Source organism: Pseudophryne corroboree, chromosome 2, assembly GCF_028390025.1.
Source record: "Pseudophryne corroboree isolate aPseCor3 chromosome 2, aPseCor3.hap2, whole genome shotgun sequence".
NCBI classification, from domain to species: Eukaryota; Metazoa; Chordata; class Amphibia; order Anura; family Myobatrachidae; genus Pseudophryne; species Pseudophryne corroboree.
Window position 1 is genome coordinate 894,855,598 of NC_086445.1, and position 27,953 is coordinate 894,883,550.

At 46.8% G+C, this 27,953-nt stretch overlaps 1 protein-coding gene across 9 annotated transcripts in view; it reads right to left on the reverse strand.

Annotated features, from left to right (window-relative positions):
• Positions 1 to 27,953, reverse strand: part of RAP1GAP2 (RAP1 GTPase activating protein 2) — a 1,491,256-nt gene that overhangs the window by 139,802 nt on the left and 1,323,501 nt on the right. For all 9 annotated transcript variants that reach the window (XM_063956011.1, XM_063956008.1, XM_063956013.1 and 6 more), the window contains 2 exons: positions 24,750 to 24,850; positions 22,350 to 22,479 (listed from right to left, as the gene is read on the reverse strand). In XM_063956011.1, the coding sequence (XP_063812081.1) occupies positions 22,350 to 22,479; positions 24,750 to 24,850 (231 nt within the window). The remainder of the gene's footprint in view (positions 1 to 22,349; positions 22,480 to 24,749; positions 24,851 to 27,953) is intronic.

A 27,953-nucleotide genomic window follows, 5' to 3' on the forward strand; every position in this document is an offset into this window, starting at 1 on the left:
ATGTTGTCATTACAAGGATAATTCTTCACAGTCTCTCAGTTAACTCTTAAAACTCCATTGCAAATTCTTACAGTTAATTCTCCATGTCTGCATTAACCAGTTAAACACAATCTGCAGTTCAGCATCAAAGCCTGTTTATATTTGGACAATTCAACATTTATTCTTCAGCTTGTTTTTGCATATGTTTCCATGAACATTTCTTTTATTTATTTCTGAGTTTTCTCTTGCATATTATTTCTGTCATTCCTGCAATACTTCAGTATAATGATGATTAACAACTAGTCATTTAACTCCTTACTGAATTGTTACTTTAATAAATATATGAAACGGAACTTCCTTCGTCCTCCCTGTTTTCTTCATACCCCAGCACCTACCCCTGTGGTTGGTTCCAGGTTAACGGATTCACAAAAACACCCGGACCTGACAACATCGCAGTGATACAAATGCCTCTGTCTGTGTTTGGAGGGAGGGGCAGGGACGGCCAGCGCTGCTGAAAACAGGGACGTGTCACTCCCGTTTTCCAGGAGTATTGAGGCCAAAGACTGCATCGCGTATGCCGTTTCCTTGGCCTCGCAAGCCGTCCTGCGACAGGTAGTGTGAGTAAACTCAGGCTTACACAGCCTTCCATTGCAGATGGTCGCAATGTTCATCACGGACTGCGATCGCATTGCAGTATTGCTATCTCAAATTAAGCCTCCTCCTGCATTTGCATTGCTAAGGATTGCATTTGCAATCCATGCTGAATTAGGCCCCTTTACATTATCCTTTATCTTAAATCACACCCGTCTTAGTAGTCATAACCAGGACCTTCAGTCACAGCCTCCTTTATTTAAAGCACACACTTCAAAATACAGTCATACCCAGGATTTAAACCCATGACCTTCTATATTTCAGTCAGACACCCTAGTTATGGAGCTATTTGCTCCTGTATGGGAAGTACATATGAGAGTATTTTGAAAGGTGTGCATTAAATAAATGAGTGTGTGACTGAAGGTGCTTAGGGACGTGAGGGGAAGATGGTGGTTACCAGTTGATGCTGCGTAGTCAAGAGGAGGAAGTTGCAAGTAACACTGATTAAAACAGAAAATTGACAGGTGCTGCAGAACAGCGACCCCTGTCTTGCTGTGCCCTATGCGGTGGCACATGTCGCACCACCCTAGTTACGACCCCGTGCTTGTGTATTCAGTGTTACCAGCAAACTGAAAAACACTGCAGACTGTGTAACTGTATTAAGATTGTAAACAATTGGCATGTTTAATTGTTTACTGTGCAGGTAAAGCTCCTGGTTTAACGCACAGGGAAATTAAATTAATTGTCAATTTTCCTGCATGGTAAACTTGCGGGCAACATGCTAATGCATAGATTCTACGATCAGTGTTGGAATCTGTGAGTTTCCACAATGGGGCTTATTGCGCGAAGGTGCAGTTCTAATTAAATAGGTCCAAGCAGACACTTAGTCGCATAATTGAATCTGCTGTTCCACTATTTCAATATTATGTAACTTACTGATATTTAAAATGATCTAAATAAGCTGCCTATTTGCATAACATTTTCACAGAATTGAAACAGGCAAATTTAATTTTGGGATGAATTAAATAGCTGAGAGAGCAAATATTTAATGTCATGTATTATTATCAATTCTTTTTTTTGCTGAAGGAAACAATCAAATATGAGTTATCAGTCTCTTGTGTATACATAATTCTCAGATCATACTGTATAGTTATTGCAGTGATATGTTCATCATGGCCGATTATTGTTGTATAGCATGTTAATTAATGATCATGTTCAGGGATTTAGTTTTGTGAGAAAAACGTATTTGTTGTAATGACAATGAAATACTTTTTGAAGCATTATTTATTATTTGAATATTATCAGTTACACCTTTAGCATATTTCTAAAGTCCCTGAAGCTTAAAGCATGTAAAGTTGGTAACGTGTGCAGCAAAAATTATGGTGATGTGCAGTTCAAAATACAGTATGATCATCGGCATAAATCCTTGCTGTAGGTATTGGCAAAACTATCGTGGGTGCAAGGAGTGCAGCTGCTACAAGGCCCCAGCCTGCCTCCCCACCCTCCACCCAGTCATGCATGCAGCGATTAGACAGGCAAGCCTGATTGCCTGCCTGCCCCCCCCATCAGCCCTCCTCCGTCCACCGAGTTGGTTGTGCTAGGGACATCAACCCCGGGTTCCTGAATGAAAAAGGGCGTGACAATGTGGGGTTTGGGGACATGGCCTAGTAGCTCACCCCCACCCTGTTCTCATCACTTTAGGGGGGTGCCCAGGACTGAAGATGCTGGGCTGCCCCCAGGCTTTCCCTACACTCTGAACAGATGCTCTGCGCATAAACATGCATCTGTTCATCCACTGAATACTGCTAGGCTACAATATGTCCCCTAACCACTAGGCCACACCCCTAACCATATGGTCATGCCCTCTTTCTGACCAGGATCATGGGATTGGCTTCACTGGTGGAGATGGAGGCGGCAGTACTCTCTATTTGTACGTAGCACTTATCCTCAGGCATCAACATCCTATTTCCTTATAAATTTTAAGTTCGGTATGGCCCTGTTTTCTCTTATCTGACTGTTATTAACCAGTCTCGTGTTATTACTATTTTGTTCCAAATTGGAAAGCGCAATAAAATATGCTGTTGCTGTACAGATGAATAATAATAATTATTATTACACTGCTCAAAAAAATAAAGGGAACACTAAAATAACACATCCTAGATCTGAATGAATGAAATTTTCTTAATAAATACTTTGTTCTTTACATAGTTGAATGTGCTGACAACAAAATCACACAAAAATTATCAATGGAAATCAAATTTATTAACCCATGGAGGTCTGGATTTGGAGTCACACTCAAAATTAAAGTGGAAAAACACACTACAGGCTGTTCCAACTTTGATGTAATGTCCTTAAAACAAGTCAAAATGAGGCTCAGTAGTGTGTGTGGCCTCCACGTGCCTGTATGACCTCCCTACAACGCCTGGGCATGCTCCTGATGAGTTGGCGGATGGTCTCCTGAGGGATCTCCTCCCAGACCTGGACTAAAGCATTCGCCAACTCCTGGACAGTCTGTGTCCAGGAGTTGGCGGATGCTTTAAGTCCAGGTCCCAGATGTGCTCAATTGGATTCAGGTCTGGGGAACGGGCGGGCCAGTCCATAGCATCAATGCCTTTGTCTTGCAGGAACTACTGACACACTCCAGCCACATGAGGTCTAGCATTGTCTTGCATTAGGAGGAACCCAGGGCCAACGGCACCAGCATATGGTCTCACAAGGGGTCTGAGGATCTCATCTCGGTACCTAATGGCAGTCAGGCTACCTCTGGCAAGCATATGGAGGGCTGTGCGGCCCCCCAAAGAAATGCCACTCCACACCATTACTGACCCACTGCCAAACTGGTCATGCAGGAGGATGTTGCAGGCAGCAGAACGTTCTCCTTGGCGTCTCCAGACTCTGTCACGTCTGTCACATGTGCTCAGTGAGAACCTGCTTTCATCTGTGAAGAGCACAGGGCGCCAGTGGCAAATTTGCCAATCTTGGTGTTCTCTGACAAATGCCAAACGTCCTGCACGGTGTTGGGCTGTAAGCACAACCCCAACCTGTGGACGTTGGGCCCTCATACCACCCTTATGGAGTCTGTTTCTGATTGTTTGAGTAGACACATGCACATTTGTGGCTTGTTGGAGGTCATTTTGCAGGGCTCTAGCAGTGCTCCTCCTGTTCCTCCTTGCACAAAGGCGGAGGTAGTGGTCCTGCTGCTGGGTTGTTGCCCTCCTACGGCCTCTTCCACGTCTCCTGATGTACTGGCCTGTCTCCTGGTAGCGCCTCCATGCTCTGGACACTACGCTGACAGACACAGCAAACCTTCTTGCCACAGCTCGCATTGATGTGCCATCCTGAATGAGCTGCACTACCTGAGCCACTTGTGTGGGTTGTAGACTCAGTCTCATGCTACCACTAGAGTGAAAGCACCGCCAGCTTTCAAAAGTGACCAAAACATCAGCCAGAAAGCATAGGAGCTGAGAAGTGGTCTGTGGTCACCACCTGCAGAACCACTCCTTTATTGGGGGTGTCTTGCTAATTGCCTATAATTCCCACCTGTTGTCTATTTCATTTGCACAACAGCATGTGAAATTGATTGTCAATCAGTGTTGCTTCCTAAGTAGACAGTTTGATTTCACAGAAGTGTGATTGACTTGGAGTTACATTGTGTTGTTTAAGTGTTCCCTTTATTTTTTTGAGCAGTGTATAATGCCCAATTTTGAAATAAACATACAAATAGAAAAAAAATAGGGCCCCTTTACTATAAAAATATGAAAACAGTGACTCCTTATTTATCAAATAAAATTGTGAAGCTATGGTAAAATAATAAAATAAAATGACCCATCCCTCCTCCCCCCCAGAAAAAAACATCTCTAACTTAATACCTGTTCCTGGCCAGCATAGGGCCTAATTCAGACCTGATCGTAGCAGCAACTTTGTTAGCAGATGGGCAAAACCATGTGCACTGCAGGGGGGGCAGATATAGAGTTAGATTTGGGTGGGGTGTGTTCAAATTGAAATCTAAATTGCAGTGTAAAAATAAAGCAGCCAGTATTTACCCTGCACAGAAACAATATAACCCACCCAAATCTCTCTGCACATGTTATATCCCCTCCCCCCCTGCAGTACACATGGATTTGCCCATCTGCTAACAAATTTGCTGCTACGATCAGGTCTGAATTGGGGGTCATTCCGAGTTGATCGCACGTAGCAACTTTTGCTGCTCGTGCGATCAACCTGACCCGCCTATGTGGGAGTGTATTTTAGCATAGCAGGGCTGCGAACGCTTGTGCAGCCCTGCTATGCTAACAAAGTTTCAAGTAAAACAAGACCAGGGCTGCAGTTACTCAACCAATGCGACGGATCCGGCGATGAAGGTCCCGCTCCTGACGTCAGACATCTGCCTTCCAAACGCCTCGACACGCCTGGTTGGACTCATCATGCCTGGAAAATGGTGAGTATCCGCCCCTGAACGCCTCCCGCTTGTCCGTCTTCTTGCGATCGCCGCTGTGATCATATTTCTCGCTGGCGGCATCATTGCCCAGTGACGCGCATGCGCAATGCGTCCGCCGCGCATTTCCGACCCGTTCACACCGCAGCAAAGAACCGCTGCGTGCGAACGGGTTGGAATCACCCCCATATAGTTCAATGTGATTTGAATAAGAAAAAAGCTGCATGTCTCGAATGAAACTTGCTGCAATGATTCCCGGTCGTGCAATGATGTAAAATCAGGCTGCCCTGCTATTTATCAAATACTGCCTGAAAAGTTCTGTTTCCATTGTACCATTTATTGTGCTGATAGAAAATATTTTACAGGATTTTATAAACACAAACTTGCAGGGGCAGCTCTCCGATGAACTGGAAGACAGCAGTAAGCTCTAAAGGGCCCTACACATTTAGCGATCCGCCGCCGAGCTGCCCGACGGCGGATACAGCCGACGGGCGACCCGGTGGCGGGGGGGGAGTGAAGTTTATTCACTCCCCCCGTCACCCGGCTCCATAGCAGCGCAGGCAAATATGGACGAGATCGTCCATATTGGCCTGCATGCACAGGCGACAGGGCACCAGCGATGAACGGGCGAGTGGCTGCGCATCGTTATCGTTGGTGCCTCCACACTCAAAGATATGTACGGTATCTCGTTCATTAATGTACGAGATCGTTCATATCTTTGACTATTATCGCCCAGTGTGTAGGGCCTATAACTTATCAGAGGCATTGGCGACTAGCTGGGGTCCCTCCGCACATGCGTGACCTGGCGTGACCCGAAAAAGCACTACTCTTTTCCTTCGTGCCTAAGAGTAAATTGTTCTGAATGCCTTTTTTAAAAGTAGTAACTTTTTAAAAGCATACGTACTGTGTATTTTAATGGAGAGTTAGGTTTGATATCTCCAGCTAGACATATTTTAATGTATATAACACAATGATAAAATGATCTATTATCTATAGCAAACCATTTAATTTGTTGTTTTTATGTATGTCACAGAATTGGTCATGCAGCGCAAAGTGGTAGCCGCAAGTGCTTTCTGCAGCCAGGGTTGGCGTAATGGATCAATATTCTCCATATCATATTTGGTCTACGCTTATAATGAATGTACAGCAAATTATACATATGAAATGTATACATCAAACTGCACTAACGTAGGCTCAATATGATCTATTCATTGGCAATGTTCTACTTAAAGAACGTTTTCAGGAGCTATAACAATAGGAACAGGAATATCTGTTTTCTTTTAGTCATGTACACAAGATTTTTTTATATACAGTAATGCAGTTTCCCAAACTGGACCAATAAAGACATTTGCTTTACAGCTTAGTCTGTGGAGTGCCGCCGAATCCCGCTACTATTATGAGGCCATGCAAGTGACCCACGGAAGGCACCGCAGCCAGTAATTTGGATTTCCCAGAGGGAGTGCCGGGCTCTTTTGTCTGTGTACATAGACTACCGTTCAAAAGTTTGTGGTCACCCAGACAATTTCCTTATTTTTGAAAGAAAAGCACAGTTTTTTTTTTTTCAATAAAGATAATATAAAATTAATCAGAAATACACTCTATACATTGTTAAGGTGGTAAATGACAGTATACTAGCTGCAAACGTCTGTTTTTTAAAGCAGTATCTACATAGGTGTATAAAGGCCCATTTCCAGCAACCATCACTCCAGTGTTCTAATGGCACATTGTGTTTGCTAATCGCGTTAGAAGATTAATAGATGATTAGAAAACCGTTGAAAACCCTTGTGCAATTATTTTAGCACAGCTGAAAACAGGTTTGCTCGTTAGAGAAGCCATAAAACTGACCTTCCTTTGAGCTAGTTGAGTATCTGGAGCATCACATTTGTGGGTTCGATTATACTCTGAAAATGGCCAGAAAAAAGGAACTTTCATGTGAAACTCGACAGTCTATTCTTGTTCTTCGAGATTAAGGCTTTTCCATGCAAGAAATTGCTAAGAAACTGCACATTTCCTACAACAGTGTGTACTACTCCCTTCAGAGAACAGCACAAACAGGCTCTAACCAGAGTAGAAAGGGAAGTGGGAGGCCCCGATGCACAACTGAGCAAGAAGACAAGTACATTAGAGTCTCTAGTTTGAGAAATAGACGCCTCACAGGTCCTCAACTGGCAGCTTCATTAAATTGTACCCGCAAAACGCCATTGTCAACGTCTACAGTGAAGAGGCAACTCCGGGATGCTGGCCTTCTAGGCAGAGTGGCAAAGAAAAAGCTATATCTGAGACTGGCCAATAAAAGGAAAAGATTAATATGGGCAAAAGAACAGACATTGGACAGAGGAAGATTGGAAAAAAGTGTTATGGACAGACAGGTGTTTGGATTACACAGAATAACATTTGTGAGACACAGAACAAGTGAAAAGATGCTGGAAGAGTGCCTGACGCCATCTGTCAAGTATGGTGGAGGTAATGTGATGGTCTGGGGCTGCTTTGGTGCTGGCAAAGTGGGAGATTTGTACAAGGTAAAAGGGATTTTGAATAAGAAAGGCTATCAATCCATTTTGCAACACTGTCCACATACCCTGTGGACAGCGCTTGATTGGAGCCAAGTTCCTCTTCCAACAGGACAATGACCCAAAGCACACCTCCACATTATGCAAGAACTATTTAGGGTAGAAGCAGGCAGCTGGTATTCTGTCTGTAATGGAGTGGCCAGCGCAGTCACCAGATCTCAACCCCATTGAATTGTTGTAGGAGCAGCTTGACCGTATGGTATGCAAGAAGTGCCCATCAAGCCAATCCAACTTGTGGGAGGTGCTTCAAGAAGCGTGGGGTGAAACTTCTTCAGATTACCTCAACAAATTAACATCTAGAATGCCAAAGGTCTGAAATGCTGTAATTGCTGCAAAAGGAGCATTCTTTGACAAAAGCAAAATTATTATTGCAAATAAAAATCATTATTTCTAACTTTGCCAATGTCTTGACTATATGTTCTATTCATTTTGCAACTCATTTGATAAATAAAAGTCAGTTTTCATGTAAAACACGAAATTGTCTGGGTGACACCAAACTTTACATAATAATGTCAATTTGTATAGGTAAAGGAATAAGCACATCTCATTTTTTATGCAAAAAAACAATCCTTTATAAATCTCCACATAAAGTGCAAGTGCAGTTTCAGCCAAAAGAGATCAGAGTGGTGGTCATATTCATCTAAACATAAGCAAACAAGTACTTTGTCATCAAATGCAGCCTCATAATCCACTGTACATCAGCCTCCATAAACATACAGTATATAATAAACAAACATATGTATATACATGTATAGCACACACATTCGTATATACATACACACATAAACACACATGCATACATACATACATACATACATACACAAGAACATACACACACACATACTAACATACATAACTACAAACACATACATATACAAAAACTTCATATACAGTATACATACTGTATATTTTATGCATACGATAAGCCTTGGGGCTGGGAGGCAGGAGCAGCCTATCATGACTGTGAGGATGGAGGGAGCTGCTGTGGTTGAGCATGCGCAGCCAGCAGCAGCTCCCTCCGGACATTCTCTATGCAGAGAGCTACACATAGCTCTCTGCTGCTCTAGTAGCAGATCTGCGGTCGCGGCTTATACTGAGACGGAGACACTGCTGTCTCTGTTTCAAAAATAAAACAATTTTGCTCATCTGGGGGGGGGGGGGGGGGGGGTTCCAGGTACTCGGAAACCCCCCTGCGTGCACCACTGAGGTGCTCTTACAAACTTTTGCCTTGGGGCCTGCAATATATCTAGGTATACCCTGGACCTGCTCATTGTGATGTGGTATAAAATGAACTGGAGATCATTATAATGTTGCATAATATGAACTGGGGCTTGTAATGTGCCAAATGGAGGCATTATAGTGTGGCATAATATGACCTGGGGGCACTGTAATGTGGCATTATATGAATTAAGGACACTGGGGTAGATGTATTATAGCGGTACGGATCGTGCCACTATAACACTTCCTGCTTTACCTCAATACCGAGACGAAGCAGGAAGGGACATCGACAAGATGTATTAACATCTTGTCTGCCAAAATGGGGGAATGAAAACTCTCCCCTTTGGTGGTGCCCCCTGAGCACACAGCACATCAGCTCAGTGCTGACACCCTGTGTCTCCCTGCCCGGCCGGCTCCACTGCGCATGTGCAGGATCTTGCTACTCACTCCGGAGCCACAGATGGGGGACAGCTCTGTCCCTGCTGTGGATAATAAGAATTTACTCACCGGTAATTCTATTTCTCATAGTCCGTAGTGGATGCTGGGAACTCCGTAAGGACCATGGGGGAATAGCGGGCTCCGAAGGAGGCTGGGCACTCTAGAAAGATCTTAAGACTACCTGGTGTGCACTGGCTCCTCCCACTATGACCCTCCTCCAAGCCTCAGTTAGGACACCGTGCCCGGACGAGCGTACACAATAAGGAAGGATTTTGAATCCCGGGTAAGACTCATACCAGCCACACCAATCACACCGTATAACTCGTGATATGAAACCAAGTTAACAGTATGAAACAACCGAGCCTCTCAACAGATGGCTCAACAATAACCCGATTTAGTTAACAATAACTACGTACAAGTATTGCAGATACACCGCACTTGGGACGGGCGCCCAGCATCCACTACGGACTACGAGAAATAGAATTACCGGTGAGTAAATTCTTATTTTCTCTGACGTCCTAGTGGATGCTGGGAACTCCGTAAGGACCATGGGGATTATACCAAAGCTCCCAAACGGGCGGGAGAGTGCGGATGACTCTGCAACACCGAATGAGAGAACTCCAGGTCCTCCTCAGCCAGGGTATCAAATTTATAGAATTTTGCAAACGTGTTTGCCCCTGACCAAGTAGCAGCTCGGCAAAGTTGTAAAGCCGAGACCCCTCGGGCAGCCGCCCAAGATGAGCCCACCTTCCTTGTGGAATGGGCATTGACAGATTTTGGCTGTGGCAGGCCTGCCACAGAATGTGTAAGCTGAATTGTATTACAAATCCAACGAGCAATAGTCTGCGTAGAAGCAGGAGCACCCAGCTTGTTGGGTGCATATAGGATAAACAGCGAGTCAGATTTTCTGACTCCAGCCGTCCTGGAAACATATATTTTCAGGGCCCTGACCACGTCTAACAACTTGGAGCCCTCCAAGTCCCTAGTAGCCGCAGGCACCACAATAGGCTGGTTCAGGTGAAACGCTGACACCACCTTAGGGAGAAACTGGGGACGAGTCCTCAATTCTGCCCTATCCATATGGAAAATCAGATAAGGGCTTTTACAGGACAAAGCCGCCAATGACCACCTTCCACGTGAGATATTTCAGATCCACGGTTTTTAGTGGTTCAAACCAATGTGATTTTAAGAAACTCAACACCACGTTGAGATCCCAAGGTGCCACAGGGGGCACAAACGGGGGCTGAATATGCAGCACTCCCTTTACAAAAGTCTGAACTTCAGGTACTGAAGCTAGTTCTTTTTGAAAGAAAATCGACAGAGCCGAGATCTGTACCTTAATGGAGCCCAGTTTTAGGCCCATATTCACTCCTGCTTGCAGGAAATGCAGAAATCAACCTAGTTGAAATTCCTCTGTTGGGGCCTTTTCGGCCTCACACCATGCAACATACTTCCGCCATATGCGGTGATAATGATTTGCTGTAACCTCTTTCCTAGCTTTAATAAGCGTAGGAATGACTTCCTCCGGAATGCCCTTTTCCTTCAGGATCCGGCGTTCAACCGCCATGCCGTCAAACGCAGCCGCGGTAAGTTTTGGAACAGACAGGGCCCCTGCTGCCGCAGGTCCTGTCTGAGCGGCAGAGGCCATGGGTCCTCTGATATAATTTTTTGAAGTTCTGGGTACCAAGCTCTTCTTGGCCAATCCGGAACCACGAGTATCGTTCTTACTCCTCGCCTTCTTATTATTATTCTCAATACCTTTGGTATGAGGGGCAGAGGAGGGAACACATAAAATGACTGGTACACCCACGGTGTTACCAGAGCGTCCACAACTATCGCCTGAGGGTCCCTTGACCTGGCGCAATATCTTTTATAGCTTTTTGTTGAGGCGGGACGCCATCATGTCCACCTGTGGCCTTTCCCAAAGGTGTACAATCCTTTGAAAGACTTCTGGATGAAGTCCCCACTCTCCCGGGTGGAGGTCGTGTCTGCTGAGAAGATCAGCTTCCCAGTTGTCCACTCCGGGAATGAACACTGTTGACAGTGCTAACACATGATTTTCCGCCCATCGGAGAATCCTTGTGGCTTTTGCCATCGCCATCCTGCTTCTTGTGTCGCCCTGTTGGTTTACATGGGCGACCGCCGTGATGTTGTCTGATTGGATCAGTACCGGCTGGTTTTGAAGCAGAGGTCTTGCCTGTGTAGAGAAGTCACCTGACTTGACCAAAGTCCTTGGAATTTTCTTCCCTGTGTTACTGCCCCCAGCCTCAAAGGCTGGCCTCCATGGTCACTAGGACCTAGTCCAGTATGTCGAACCTGCGGCCCTCCTTAAGATGGGCACTCTGCAGCCACCATTTTAGAGATACCCTGGTCCTTGGAGACAGGGTTATCAGCCGATGCATTTGAATATGCGATCCGGACCACTTGTCCAACAGGTCCCACTGAAAAATTCTTGCATGGAACCTGCCGAATGGGAATGCTTCGTAGGAAGCTACCCTTATTCCCAGGATTCGCGTGCAATGATGCACCGATACCTGTTTTGGCTTCAGGAGGTCTCTGACTAGAGATGACAGCTCCTTGGCTTTCTCCTCCCGGAGAAACACTTATTTCTGGTCTGTGTCCAGAACCATCCCCAGGAACAGTAGACGTGTCATAGGAACCAGCTGTGACTTTGGACTGTTTAGAATCCAACTCTGCTGTTGTAGCACTTTCCAAAATAGTGCTACCCCGACTAGCAACTGCTCCTTGGACCTCGCCCTTATAAGGAGATTGTCCAAGTACGGGATAATTAAAAACTCCCTTTTCGAAGGAGTATCATCATTTCGGCCATTACCCCGGTAAACACCCTCGGTGCCTTGTACAGTCCTGTCTGGACTTGGTAATGGTAATCCTGTACCACAAATCTGAGGTACTTCTGGCGAGGATGGTAAATGGGGACATGCAGGTAAGCATCCTTGATGTCCTGGGATACCATGTAATCCCCCTCGTCCAGGCTTGCAATAACCGCCCCGAGCGATTCCATCTTGAACTTGAATTTTTTTATGTATGTGTTCAAGGATTTTAATATAAATGGGTCACACCGAACCATGCGGTTTCGGTACCCCAACCCGTGTAAAATAGTAACCCCGTCCTTGTTGAAGTAGGGGCACTTGAGTATTACCTGTTGGGAATACTGCTTATTAATTGCCTTTAGTACAGCCTCCCTGCCTGAGGGAGTTGTCGGCAAGCCATAATCTAGGAAACGGCTGGGGGGAGATATCTCGAATTCCAGCTTGTACCCCTGACATACTTCTTGAAAGAAACAGGGATCCACCTGTGAGCGAGCCCACTTATCTCTGAAATTTTTTAGACGGCCCCCCACCGTACCTGGCTACACCTGTGGAGCCCCCGCGTCATGCTGTGGGCTCAGAGGAAGCGAGAGAAGAATTTTGAATCTGGGAGCAGGCTGACTGGTGCAGCTTTTTCCCTCTTCCCTTGTCTCTGTACAGAAGGGAAACGCCTTTGACCCGCTTGCTTTTCTGAAGCCGAAAGGACTGTACCTGATACAGTGCTTTCTTAGTCTGTGAGGAAACCTGAGGTAAAAATATTTCTTCCCAGCTGTGGCTGTGGATACGAGGTCCCAGAGACCATCCCCAAATAATTCCTCACCCTTATAAGGCAGAATCTCTATGCGCCTTTTAAGGTCAGCATCACCTGTCCCGTGACAGGTCTCTAATACCCTCCTGACAGAATGGACATTACATTCATTTTGGATGCCAGCCGGCAAAATATCCCTCTGTGCATCCCTCATATATAAGACGACGTCTTTAATATGTTCTCATGTTTGACAGGGTCACCGACCACTCTGCAGCAGCACAATCTGCAGGTCTCGTCTAGTACCTGAGTGTGTAAATACAGACTTCAGGATATCCTCCTGTCTTTTATCAACAGGTACCTTCAAAGTGGCCGTTCCTAAAACGGCAGTGCCACCTTTTTTGACAACCGTGTGAGCGCCTTATCCACCCTAGGGGATATCTCCCAGCGTAACTTATCCTCCTGGCGGGAAAGGGTACGCCATCAGTAACTTTTTAGAAATTACCAGTTTCTAAACGGGGGAACCCACGCTTTTCACACACTTCATTTATTCATCTGATGGGGGAACAAAACACTGCCTGTTTTTTCTCCCCAACCTAAAAACCCATTTATAGAGGTGCTTGGGTTAATGTCAGAAATGTGTAACACATTTTTTATTGCCGGGATCAAGTCACGGATGTTCCTAGTGGATTGTGTATATGTCTCAACCTTGTTGACCCTGGAGTCAGACTCCGTGTCGACATCTGTGTCTGCCATCTGAGAGAGCGGGCGTTTTTGAGCCCCTGATGGCCTTTGAAACGCCTGGGCAGGCGCGGGCTGAGAAGCAGGCTGTCCCACAGCTGTTACGTCATCCATCCTTTTATGTAAGGAGTTGACACTGTCGATTTGTCGGCCCCACAGGGGGCTACATCACATATATCGGCCTCTGCTCCGTCACCATATAAGCCTCCTCATTCAACATGTCGACACAGCCGTACCGACACACCGCAGACACACAGGGAATGCTCTAAACGAGGACAGGACCCACAAAAGCCCTTTGGGGGGACAGAGTGAGAGTATGCCAGCACACACCAGAGCGCTATATAATGCAGGGACTAACTGAGTTATGTCCCCTATAGCTGCTTTTTTTATATAATGTATGCTGCGCCTAAATTAAATGCCCCCCCTCTCTTTTTTAACCCTTTTCTGTGTTGTAAACTGCAGGGGAGAGCTAGGGAGCTTCCCTCCAACGGAGCAGTGAGGGAAAATGGCGCCAGTGTGCTTGAGGGAGATAGCTCCGCCCCTTATCCGCGGCCTATTCTCCCACTTTTTTATGGAATCTGGCAGGGGTATTTACCTCATATATAGCCCCTGGGGCTATATATTGAGGTATTTTTGCCAGCCAAGGTGTTTTTATTGCTGCCTCAGGGCGTCCCCCCCCAGCGCCCTGCACCCTCAGTGACCGGAGTGTGAAGTGTGTGAGAGGAGCAATGGCGCACAGCTGCAGTGCTGTGCGCTACCTTGGTGAAGACTGAGTCTTCATGCTGCCGATTTTCCGGACCATCTTCTTGCTTCTGGCTCTGTAAGGGGGACGGCGGCGCGGCTCCGGGACCGAACACCAAGGACTGGGCCTGCGGTCGATCCCTCTGGAGCTAATGGTGTCCAGTAGCCTAAGAAGCCCAATCCGGCTGCAAGCAGGCGAGTTCGCTTCTTCTCCCCTTAGTCCCTCGCTGCTGTGAGCCTGTTGCCAGCAGGTCTCACTGAAAATAAAAAAACCTAAGTCTATTTCTTTCTAAGAGCTCAGGAGAGCCCCTAGTGTGCATCCAACCTCGGCCGGGCACGAAATCTAACTGAGGCTTGGAGGAGGGTCATAGTGGGAGGAGCCAGTGCACACCAGGTAGTCTAAGATCTTTCTAGAGTGCCCAGCCTCCTTCGGAGCCCGCTATTCCCTCATGGTCCTTACGGAGTTCCCAGCATCCACTAGGACGTCAGAGAAATAGGGTATAGCCACATGCAGCCGTCGTAGTCGATAGCTGCAGTTGTCGGAATTGTCAGCGCTGCTGACCATTCATACATTGCCAACACATATCGGCGTGCAATTTTATAGATAGCAGCGCTGATATGGACAGGGGAGCATAGCGCCCCTGTCATGTACCACATACCGGCACATTCATACACGGGGGAGAAGTGGTATAGTGCACATAATGTGCACTGATTCTGCTTCTCCCCCATAACGATGGATGATACACTTACCTCACTGTATGTTATAATGTGAATTGGGGGTACTGTGTTGCATAATGTGTACTGGCAGCCCTGCAGTGTGACATAACATGAACTAGGGCACCAGTGCATTATTAATCAGCATAAAATTAACATCTGCTGTGGAGAGGAGTCTCTCTAGAAGCACTGGGACAGGGGACCCTTCAATATGTTGCTATGGGCCCAAAAAGTTCTAGCTACGCCCCTAACTGTAATGGCAGAGTTTGTGAAACTCTGCTACAGTATAAAGTATTATTCTTGGGTTGGTTTATGACACATCTGTTCTTTATTTTATGTTGGTGGCATATGGAGTTTTATTGCAGACCTGTGACAAATAACAGAGTAAAGCAAACTGCCATTTGCAAACATAGGAACAATGACTCACTCGTCAAGATAAACGCAATACACCAAAAGGAAGTAATTTATCGTCAAAGAACACGGTTCATGAACAGATGTAGCAGTGTTAGAGTAATTAGGCATGTCACGATGTTATCGCATCACCTTCATGCCTTACGATTTCACCCCACGTTACCGTAATGTAACTTCCAAAATTAGTTATAATTATTGCTTGTAATCCCATTACTGACCCCTTGGGGGATTCTTACTGCACTCTGCAAAAGTCATCAGGCATGTACATGCATCCAATGCCAAAGTGGCAGCATACAGAGCTGTAACTAGACTTGTTGGTGCCCTGTGCCATAAACAGAATTGGCACCCCCGACCCCCCCATTTTTCCAATAGGGACATAAGGCACATGCCTCGCGGTAAACAAACCACATATAAAGCTTTCTCAAAAGTCAGAGAGTAAATGTCGGCTGATACTTCCAGCCGCCACAGTTGCGCTGCCTCGGGGGATGATGTCACGACTCATGTCATCACCAGACAGCAGGCTATCAGACTTTTGAGTAGGCTTTATATGTGGTGAGTAGTTTGTGTGATATGTGGAGGGCCTGATAAAAGCACAATAAACAGTGCTGAAACATTGCCGCAAGCTATGTTGTTAAGTGTTTCATTAATTCGGAGTGCCACCGTTTGGAATGTTTGCATGGAGTGTGGCCACCTGAAGGTCCCGCTGTTGAAAGGCACCAGACTAAAGAGTGCCAATCTTTTGGATATTTATATATATATATACAGCAGGCAGGTCCGGCTCTCCCATTAAAATCAAAAAAGCACTGGGTGCACTCACATGGAATGAATACATGTGGACAACGTTTCAAAGCAATTTAATGTAGCTTTTTGACCTGACGAAAAAGCTACATTAAATTGCTTTGAAACGTTGTCCACACCGAGGACCCTTTTGCCTGTTTGTGATAGCCGCTAGGAGTGCCGCACCCACCCGCTGTATGTATATATATATATATATATATATATATATATATATAAAACACATTTATAGAACACGGCAAAACATGGATTTGGACACGAATCGTCTTTATACCACTTTCCTGCACTCAACCCGAGAGCTCGCCGCCATTCAGCCACAATACCCGTCCTCAAATAACACATTTCAATATATTGCCACACCCAGGACTCAAACCCACAACTTGCTGCATCCCAGCCAAACACCCCTCTTGATCCCACTTGATCCTGCATAAAAACTATGACATTTTAAATTACAGTAATAGTGGGTCTATGTACAGCTCCTGTAAGGGAGTAAATACATTTCAGGCATCCCTCCACATGCTTATCTGTCGGTTCATTCAGTGAAGTGACAGTGGTGACAGGCAGAGTGGACGACACCACGAGACGGTTGACATGAGAATTCACCGGTGGTGGATTTTCCCACTTGGTACTGGGAAAGGATAGCGAGCCAAAGCCCGTTTAGATAGAGGGAATTTCTTCCCTGGAGTAGACCAGGGTTCCTGCCTGATGTCCACCAAATGGTCAAAATGGGGTATTAGATTTTTAACCACCTTCTGCCGTTTAAACATATCAGTTTTCTTAGCCGCAGTAGTGGAATTCTCATCATCAGTGAATTGTAGGATCTGCTAATAGCAACCACTACGGCTCAGGGCCGGATTAAGCCTTGGGGGTGCCCGGGGCACTTAAGACAAGGGGGCCCTGGTGGAAGGCGGGGGAGTGTATTTTAGATTGTGCATACCTCCCAACATGACCCATTCCAGGAGGGATAAAATGCTGTTTACCTGGACTTCCTTCTTAATATATGATTGGTGTGACCTGTGTTGAACTATTTCATAGATATGAAAGGTGTTTCAACACAGGTGATTGCAATCATAACTTAATATAGCATGTTATCCCTCCAGGACTGAGTCATGTTAGGATGTATGGATTGTGTATATTAAATTTAATCCAATGGGGTATATTAGATTTAAACTAATAGTTGAATAATGCCAGGTTACATAGGACCCAGACACCCAGGCAGGGAGGAGGAGAAGCTGGGATCCCTGTGTCACTTACAGCTCTCTCCGCCCTCCTATCTCTCCTCTGGTCAGAAAGCTCAATCGGTAGCTCATAAAACCTGATACTCTGCTTGCAATGCATACTGCCCTCCTCGCATTCTGGATGTCTGGTTCTGCTACTGCATGAGAGGGAAAGCTAGCGATGTCGGTGTGCTCTGTCTGGGGGGGGCCTTAACAAAGGGGGGCCCGGGGTACTGTATGCCCTGCGACCCCCCCTTTATCTGGCTATGCTAGGGCTGGGACATCAATTTGCAATGGAGAATCCTCGTCAGAAACACCGGATTCAGTGTCTGACAGGACAGTATGCTCCCCCTCCTCTTCAGATGAAACATCTGAGAGATTCCTGGATTGTGAGGAGGAAGCAGCCCGCTTAGATGACCCAGAGACATGGGAGTGACTTGGAGTATTAGTTTTTTGACTAACCAAGGATTGATTTAATTGCTGCAACTTGTTAGACAAATTTTCCTGCCAAGGCGGATTAACCATAGGGACAATATGTGGCTGTATTGACACAGGTGGTCCCATAGGGGGCGTAAGGCGTTCCACCAGAGTACCTAGTAGGTTTGTGAACGCAGCACTGGGTGGCTCCTGATTGCAGGCCCGGCGCTACCCGCTCAGCAAAGGGATGCAGTGCAGGTAGGCGCCAGGGAGGAGAGGCGCTTTCCCTGCACTGCATCCCCGCTGCTGCGCCGTCCTGTCCCCCCTGCTGCCGGCTGCTGTACCTGTCACTGTATGACAGGCAGCGGCGCCGGCAGATTAAAGCCTCCTCTCCTCTCCCTTTGACATTCTCTACGGTAACAGTTCTCCTCCTCCAGGCGGCGCTGCCATACGCTACCCATTGTTTTCTCCCCGCGCCTCCCCTCGCTTGAATTACACTTGCTCCGCCTCTTTTCCGCCGTGGCCACTCAGACATCTCGAGCTGTGGCATGTGCACATGCACAAGAAAACAGCAAAGGGGGAGCGCGGCATCAGCGACGCTGAGACCTGAGATGCCGCTGCGGAGCAAGTGTAATACCAGCGAGGGGAAGCCCGGGGAGAAAACAACAGGGAGGGTATGGCAGCGCCGGCTGGGGGAGGAGAACGGTTGCCATGGAGAATGTCAAAGGGAGCGCAGTGAAGGCAGCTGAGTACATCCTGCCCTAACTGATCGGACGAAGGGGGGCAGAGCTTCACGGACGAAAAGGGGGCGGAGCTTCGTGGACGAAAAGGGGGCGGGGCTACACGGAACCAGAAGACTGCAGTACCACAGAGGAGCGGGAAGATCCTCTTCAAATGTAAGTAGTCTCTCTCTCACCCCTCCCTCTCCCTTCCTCCCCCCCAACTTGACACTTGCCTGCCGTACTGTATAAAATGGGGACACTTGCCTGCCGTACTGTATAAAATGGGGACACTTGCCTGCCGTACTGTGCAAAATGGGGACACCTGCCTGCCGTACTGTATAAAATGGGGACATTTGCCTGCCGTACTGTGTAAAATGGGGACTCTGTCTTGCCTGCGTAATGTGTAAAATTGGTACTCTCGCCTGCGTAATGTGTAAAATAGGGACACTTGCCTGCCGTACTGTGTAAAATGGGGACACTTGCCTGCCGTACTGTGCAAAATGTGGACTGTTGCCTGCTGTAATGTGTAAAATGGGTACTCTTGCCTGCGTAATGTGTAAAATGGGGACTCTCGCCTGCGTAATGTGTAAAATGGGGACTCTTGCCTGCCGTACTGTGTAAAATGGGGACTCTCGCCTGCGTAATGTGTAAAATGGGGACTCTCGCCTGCGTAATGTGTAAAATAGGGACACTTGCCTGCCGTACTGTGTAAAATGGGGACACTTGCCTGCCGTACGGTGCAAAATGTGGACTCTTGCCTGCTGTAATGTGTAAAATGGGGACTCTTGCCTGCGTAATGTGTAAAATGGGGACTCTCGCCTGCGTAATGTGTAAAATGGGGACTCTTGCCTGCCGTACTGTGTAAAATGGGGACTCTCGCCTGCGTAATGTGTAAAATGGGGACTCTCGCCTGCGTAATGTGTAAAATAAAGACACTTGCCTGCCGTACTGTGTAAAATGGGGACTCTGTCTTGCCTGCGTAATGTGTAAAATGGGGACTCTCGCCTGCGTAATGTGTAAAATAGGAACACTTGCCTGCCGTACTGTGTAAAATGGGGACACTTGCCTGCCGTACTGTGCAAAATGGGGACACTTGCCTGCTGTAATGTGTAAAATGGGGACTCTTGCCTGCGTAATGTGTAAAATGGAGACTCTCGCCTGCGTAATGTGTAAAATGGTGACTCTTGCCTGCCGTACTGTGCAAAATGGGGACTCTCGCCTGCGTAATGTGTAAAATGGGGACTCTCGCCTGCGTAATGTGTAAAATAGGGACACTTGCCTGCCGTACTGTGTAAAATGGGGACTCTCGCCTGCGTAATGTGTAAAATGGGGACTCTCGCCTGCGTAATGTGTAAAATAGGGACACTTGCCTGTGTAATGTGTAAAATGGGGACTCTCGCTTGCGTAATGTGTAAAATGGGGACACTTGCCTGTGTAATGTGTAAAATGGGGACTCTTGCCTGCGTAATGTGTAAAATGGGGACACTTGCCTGCCGCACTGTGTAAAATGGGGACTCTTGCCTGCCGTAATGTGTAAAATAGGGACTTTTGATGTTTGGTTTTTTCCCCCTGTGGTGGCCGTGATGATATCAGATGAGACCACGCCCATTTTTATGAGACCACGCCCATATCAATGAGGCCACGCCCCTTGCCGGGAGCGCGCCCATGCTTTTTCTTTTTATAGCTATGGGGGGACGCTTTTTAAAAAAAATGTAAATGGGGAGGGGGGGGGGGCATTTTGAAATCTCGCACTGGGAGCCAAATTGGCAAGAAACAGCCCTGGACCATATCCTTTTATTTAGCGGCGCTGTCCCTTTGTAAAGTATGGGAGGGCGCAAATTTATAGTTTGCAGGGGGGCGCCCTAGCACCGGCCCTGCCTGATTGGTTACAGGAGCTGCGGACTGACTGGGAAATGTATGACACACAATACACAGGACCATCATACAAAACTTCCCCCTCTGGTAAATCTTTGGCGCATGCTCTGCAGATGCAGGAGCGTCCACAGACTTACTGCCCTTCATGTTAGACATTGTACACAAATGCAACAAAAGAGCGGTATAGTACGATAAAGCCAGACAGAGTATAATACCAGCGAATAAATCTGGTAGTATGTGACTGAATACGCAGTACACAACACCTGCAAATAAATCTGGTATTATGTGACTGAGTACACAGTAGAATACATGTATCGAGTAAATACTGTGACGCACTATATATATGACCCAGACGCACCTAGGGGGTCATTCCGACCCGATCGCTAGCTGCAGTTTATCGCAGTGCAGCGATCGGGTCGGATCTGCGCATGCGCCGCAATGTGCTGGCGCATGCTGGACGGCCGAAGGCCGTTGTTCCCTAGCGATCGTCTCTGCCTGATTGACAGGCAGAGGTGGTCGCTGGGCGGGAGGGGGCTGGACCGTTGGGGGGGCGGGCGGCTGCGTGACGTGACCCAGGCAGCGAAGAGGTTCTCCCGGCTAGCCGCAGGAGCTGCACTGGCTGGGAGTTACTCCTCAAATGCAAAAGCATCGCCGCTGTGCGATGCTTTTGCATTTCTGCGAGGGGGGCCAACACTGACATGTGGGGTGGACTAGCCCTGTGCTGGGCGTCCCCCTGCATGTCTGAGTGCCTGATCGAGGCTGTTCTAAATTTAGCACAGCCACGATCAACTCAGAATGACCCCCCTAGTCCCTTAGGGTATGGAATATAGTGATAGATATATCTGGGAAACACTGAAAGTGAAACCACACAGCAGATACAAGCACACACAGTCACAGGCAATGCAGATAATTATGACAATAAAACTGCACTGAACTAGTATATAGTATGTACAGATATATATATATAACACAGCGCGGTCCTAGAGTGGATGTATATATCAGAATACTCGTAAAATATATCCTGTAATAGGTACACTCTTTCTTAACTAACACTGTCTGTATAAAGACATGTAGAATACTCAAGTGTTTGTAAACTCACAGTGCTGTATACAGGCAGCTTTACAAGGGAGACCATGCCCTGCAGACCCAGAGACCAGCCGCAGCTATGCTTAGAAGATGGCGCCCAGCATCTCAGTCAGGGAATGAGGGAGAGTGTGAGGCAGCTCCAGGGTGGGAAAATCTGCAGTAGATGGCGCCCTGGGGCGGGAGAGGGGCTACAGGTCAAGCGCCACCTCCCCTATGCTGGACTTCCACCCCGGGTACTGTGAGTCTTATTAAATGGGGTGTTAGTACACCCGACCTGTACTCAATACGCCCCGGTCTAGTGGGGCCCCTGCTCGGTGACAGTGTCCATGCCAGCAACGCAGTCCGTCTCCCTAGACTGTGTCAGGAAAGCGATTTAATGGCGGGTCCCTCTGGGGGACCCTCTTACCTCCTCCCCTTAGCAGCCACGCGAACCAGGAGAGCATCTCTGCTGCAAGTACCCGGGAACCAGCCGCGGGAGTATGCGGCGCGGCTTGGGAGGTGATGGCGCCGCAGCACTGAATGTTACCCTGACATATCAGCGCTGCGGCCCTTGAAGTCTTCTTAGAAAACTTTTCAGGGCTGTCCAGTGCAGCCCCCCTGTTAAGTGACCTGCTGCTGCATGCACCAACTCGAAACTGAACTCACAGTGCCTGGAGGCGGGGTAATAGAGGAGGCCCCAATGTATCCTGGGACAGCCGAAAGCTTTAGCCTGTTGGTGCCTCTGGATCAAGATCCATTCTACACCACAATGTTTTCCTGTGGAAACCAATGTATCCTGCTGCAGAAAGAGGAAATGAGTGAGAGCTGATAATTTAAAAGTTTATACCTGCTGGGTATCTCCTTCTGTAAATGGTAACTTAGTGGACACGTGAAACATGATCTCCTTGTCTCTGAATACAGTGTATATGGACTCTGTCCCCGTCTGACCATGTGCTACATCCAGTCCTCCTCGGAACCTGTACAACAGTGCGGAGAAAATTGTATTAGATGACATATTAAATATGAACATTACCATGGTTTTAGGTGGTATTTATCAAAATATGGAGAGAGATAAAGTGGAGAGAGATTAAGCACTCATGGGTCTATTTACTATGACTTGGAGAAGATAAAGTGGAGAGAGATAAAGTACCAGCCAATTAACTAGCGTATCTGAGAATTACTTCGCATAGATTGAGTTTTGTTATGAGGCTATATGCCGACTGATCCAGACGGTAAATACTGGGGTTAGGATTAGGCTCAAGTTTAGGCACTTGGGGGATGGTTGGAGTTTGGCTGCGGGGCAGGGGTGAGGGGTGTTATGGTTCGGCTGCAGAGGGGACAGTTAACGTTAGCGTGTGGAGGGGTGGGTTAGGCTCTAAATTCTCCCTGGTATCCGGCAGGAATTTGAACGTTGGGATGCCATTGTCAGCATTCTGACCGTCGGAATTCCTGACCGCTAGGATTCCGATACCATCTCATTATGAGGTTGTAGGGTTCCTATTGTTAACTCTACCATGCAGATAATATTTGTATAAACAACACTACTGTGTACATCTGGTACTATACCTTGGTGCTGGCTAAACCTGCAGTGCTATTTTGACTTTGCTTTGCAAATCTGACTAGCCTAACCCTAATTCCCTCAGGTGGTGCCTAATCCCAACCTCCCCACCCCCCGCCCCTCCACAGCCTAAACCTAACAGTACCGGGCATACTTATGTTCGGGATGTCGGCAGTCAGGATTCCGGTGTCGGCATTTCCACTGATGTCGGTATTCCGGCGCCGGCATTCCGGACGCGTGTCGGGATTCCGGCACTGGGATTTCGACTGCCAGCATCCTTACCGCCATCATCCTGAACGTAGCCCGTCCTGAGTGTGTCAGAAAAGTGACTCAACTCTGAAACCATCTATTACAATACGTCAGAACAACAACAATAAAAGTAGATGAGTGCCCAAGCATATGCACATGCCACATTCAGTGTTTTACTTCCAATCTGTCAAACTCAGCAAGCAAATAGTGTATCTGCATATGAGATATTATTGTATGTTCAGAATTGGTTACTGTGCTGTATTTACTTATTGATAACAGTAGCGGCATTCCAATACAGGGCCGGATGTAATGACGCCCTAGTTCGGCGGCTGGGCAGGATGCTGACCAAACTCTGACGTTTTTTTAAAGGGGGCAATCACTTACACAGCATAAAAACGCCTGAATTCGGCTGGTGAACTCGGGCGTCATTACATCCGGCCCAATGTCTCCTGTGTCTCTTCCTGTAAGAAGATCTGCATTAGTCGCTTCCCTGTCTATGCCAATGGACTTTTAGCTTTGCAGTGCAGGCTGCACATTTGACAAAGTTATTAAGTTTGGGAATAAATAAAAATGGAGAGATTCATTCATAGATTAGGATTGGGATCTGGTTAGGATCCCTGCTGTTGGGATCCCGGCAGTCCGAATACGGACGCCGGAATCCCGTCACTATTCGGAATGCCGACACCGACATCCCAAATAGGTTCACCGTCCCGAACAAGAAGACACCGGCCCACTGGAGAGGTAAACTGCGGGCGCCCGGGCAGGTGGGGTGGAGTTAGGTTGAGGCTGTGGGGGGGAAGGGTTAGGGTTAAGTTGTGCCCGAGGGTTAGGTTTAGTCTGCAGGCGGGGTTAGGGTTAAGCAACCCCCAGGAGGGAGGGTTATGGTTAGTCTGTAGGAGGGGGAGGGTTAGGTTTAGGCTGCGGGGAGGGTGGGATAGGGGGCCAGGGGGAAAGGTAAGTATACTTTACCTTCCCCTTTCGGGATTCCAAATATTGGGATGCCGCGGTCGGTATTCTGACCGCCACCGTCCCGAATACCGGCAAATTTAACCCAACCCTTAGGATTCAGTGTTATTTTAAAATAAAATATAGAAAGGCACAATAGATTGAGAAAAATCTTATGTTAAGGCTTAGAACATGGTGATGGCGGATGATGTCAAAAGCTCTAAGAGTATGAATCATGTCTGCTGAACAGTATCGCTATAATCAAAGTGACAAACAAAACACACTGAATGGGCAATCAAATCAAAGACCTAAAATCCCTGAGAATGCCAAAATGCATAATATTGATTTTGAACACATTAAAAATCACTTTGGATAAAAACACACTGAAAACAATCAGAAGCATTGATTTAATCAAGATGATTGTTTTTAAATATCAAAATCAGTACTTCCCGCTCTGTCCCTTGTATCTGTCATAATTATAGCTTCCTAACTAACCCTTTGAAATCCTGGAGTAAGACGGTGTCTCCAAGTAAACTCAAGAACTCTTTAAATGCAGCACTTTCTTCATTGTTTCCAAATAATTCTTCCTCTAATGTCTGCAAAGAAGAATTGTAATGTTAGTTTATCGGGGGGAGGAGTAGGAATACATGGTCACCTACAAAACAAATGTAAAATAGGAGCAGAATATTGCTTTGATTAACAAATTGGATCAATTTATTATTTTATCAATGATTTAATAAATCCACCCCACTGCTTCTACTTACATATGTAACACAAGCACATACATATTACACACATTGGGCCTAATTCTGAGTTGATCGCAGCAGCAAATTTGTTAGCAGTTGGGCAAAACCATGTGCACTGCAGGGGGGGCAGGCAGGGCCGGTTCCGGGGCTTATTGCGCCCCGGGCGGCATTAGGGGGCGTGGCTTCATACAGGGGGCGTGGTCAGTTACGCCCCCTGTACTGTAGTAGGATGTGCGGTGCGCGATGACGTCATCGCGCACCGCACAGCAAAGGTCCTCTCCACGAAGGAAAACTAGACGCTATGCGTCTAGTTTCCTTCGTGGAGAGGACCTTTGCTGTGCGGTGCGCAATGACGTCAACGCGCACCGCACATCATTACAGTAAAGGTCCTCTCCACGAAGGGAAACTAGACGCGTAGCGTCTAGTTTCCCTTCACAACGGGCAGCCGACGAAGGGAAACTAGACGCGTAGCGTCTAGTTTCCCTTCACAGCGGACAGCGGCACGGGGGGCACAGCAGCAGCGGATCTTGCCATGGTGCGGCGCCCTCCGGATGGCGCCGGCGCCCTCCGGAAGGCGGCGCCCCGGGCAAAAGTCCTGCTTGCCTGTGGCAAGATCCGCTACTGGGGACAGATATAACATGTGCAGAGAGAGTTAGATTTGGGTGGGGTGTATTCAAACTGAAATCTAAATTGCAGTGTAAAAATAAAGCAGCCTGTATTTACCCTGCACAGAAACAATATAACCCACCCAAATCTAACTCTATCTGCAAATGTTATACCTGCCCCCCCGTTGTGCACATGGTCTTGCCCAATTGCTAACAAACTTGCTGCTGCGATCAACTCAGAATTACGCTAGGCCGCCGCACTCTGGGAGTGTATCTTAGCTTAGCAGAAGTGCGAACGAAAGATTAGCAGAATTGCTCGAAAATCTTTTCCTGCAGTTTCTGAGTAGCTCCAGACCTACTCCTAGATTGCGATCACTGCAGACTGTTTGGTTCCTGATTTGACGTCACAAACACGCCCTGCGTTCGGCCAGCCACTACCCCGTTTCTCCAGCTACTCCTGCGTTTTAGCCTGACACGCCTGCCTTTTTTAGCACACTCCCGGAAAACGGTCTGTTTCCGCCCAGAAACACCCACTTTCTGTCAATCACACACCGATCAGCAGAGCGACTGAAAAGCGTTCCTCGCCCCTGTGTAAAATTGCTTAGTTTTGTGTGAAAGTACTTGGCGCGTGCGCCCTGCGGCCCATATGCATGCCAGTTTTTATCCTGATTGTTATGCTGCGAAAAAACGTCAGCGAGCGATCAACTCGGAATGAGGGCCATTGTTTGTTAGTAAACCAAAAAAATTAGTAATTGGGCAAAACCATGCTGCACCGCAGGTGGGGCAGATGTAACATGTGCAGAGAGATTTAGATTTAAGTGGGTTATAGTGTTTCTGTGCAGGGTAAATACTGGCTGCTTTATTTTTACACTGCAAATTTCCGTTTGAACACACCCACTCTCTCTTCACATGTTACATCTGCCCCCCCTGCAGTGCAGTATGGTTTTGCCCAATTGCTAATGTTTTTGGTTTGCTAACAAACCTGAATAACCTGCAATGTTACTAAGGAAAACTAATGCAGGAATTAGACGGAATTAGACTGTCTCTCGCTCTCTCACACACATACTAAAACAAGAAAATGAATTTGAAGATAAACACAATGTAAATTGAGCGCTTATTCACAAATGTATATACTAATCCCTGCTGCCACTCTTACCGGGCATATCATATTATTGCAACATCATAACAATTTGCAGCTACTCAGCGCTGGCACCACAGAGATGTACAAACTATGAGAAGTTAATTAGGACGCCTGCCAAAATTTTCTGTGACAAATTAGTGGATTCAATCCTCTCCGCCTTTCATGTTCCGAACCCCTTCCCTAATTACAGCATTTCCATTACACACATGGTTTCATAATCAAATGTTTCAATAGAGGAAATCATTTCATTGTTAGTAACTTGGTGATTGCCAGGAAACACTGCTTTCTAAACATCAGCTTCTACAATGGAGGGCACTATAAACCATGGAGGATTTAGTTTCATCATCAAAATCTACAGTATTTATGATTTTGTTAAAAATGTATTGAATAATAATGCAATGTTTTTTGGTATTAACTTTTCTGCTATCTTCTGCCATAATACAAATCAACAAAACATATCCTGCGAGCTGTAAAATTGAACTGACCTGTATTACGTAGTTTGAAAAGTTATCCATACACACTATAACATTGGAGGTAATTCAGAGTTGATTGCAGCAGCAAATTTGTTAGCAGTTGGGCAAAACCATGGCCCTCATTCCGAGTTGTTCGCTCGCTAGCCGCTTTTCGCAGCAGTGCACACGCTAAGCCGCCTCCCTCTGGGAGTGAATCTTAGCTTAGCAGAATTGCGAACGAAGTATTCGCAATATTGCGAAAAGATTTTTCTTTGCAGTTTCTGAGTAGCTCGAGACTTACTCTTCCAGTGCGATCAGTTCAGTGCTTGTCGTTCCTGGTTCGCCCAGACACTCCCCCGTTTCTCCAGCCACTCCCGCGTTTTTCCCAGAAACGGCAGCGTTTTTTCACACACTCCCATAAATTGGCCAGTTTCCGCCCAAAAACACCTACTTCCTGTCAATCACACTACGATCAGCAGAACGAAGAAAAAACCTCGTAATGCCGTGAGTAAAATACCTAACTTTTGAGTAAAATAACTAAGCGCATGCGCTCTGCGAGCCTTGCGCATGCGCAGTAAGCGACTAATCGCAATATAGAGAAAATCGGCAACGAGCGAACAACTCGGAATGACCACCCATGTGCACTGCAGGGGAGGCAGATTTAACATGTGCAGAGAGAGTTATATCTGCCTCCCCATTTGCAGAGAGCGTTAGATTTGGGTGGGTTATTTTGTTTCTGTGCAGGGTAAATACTG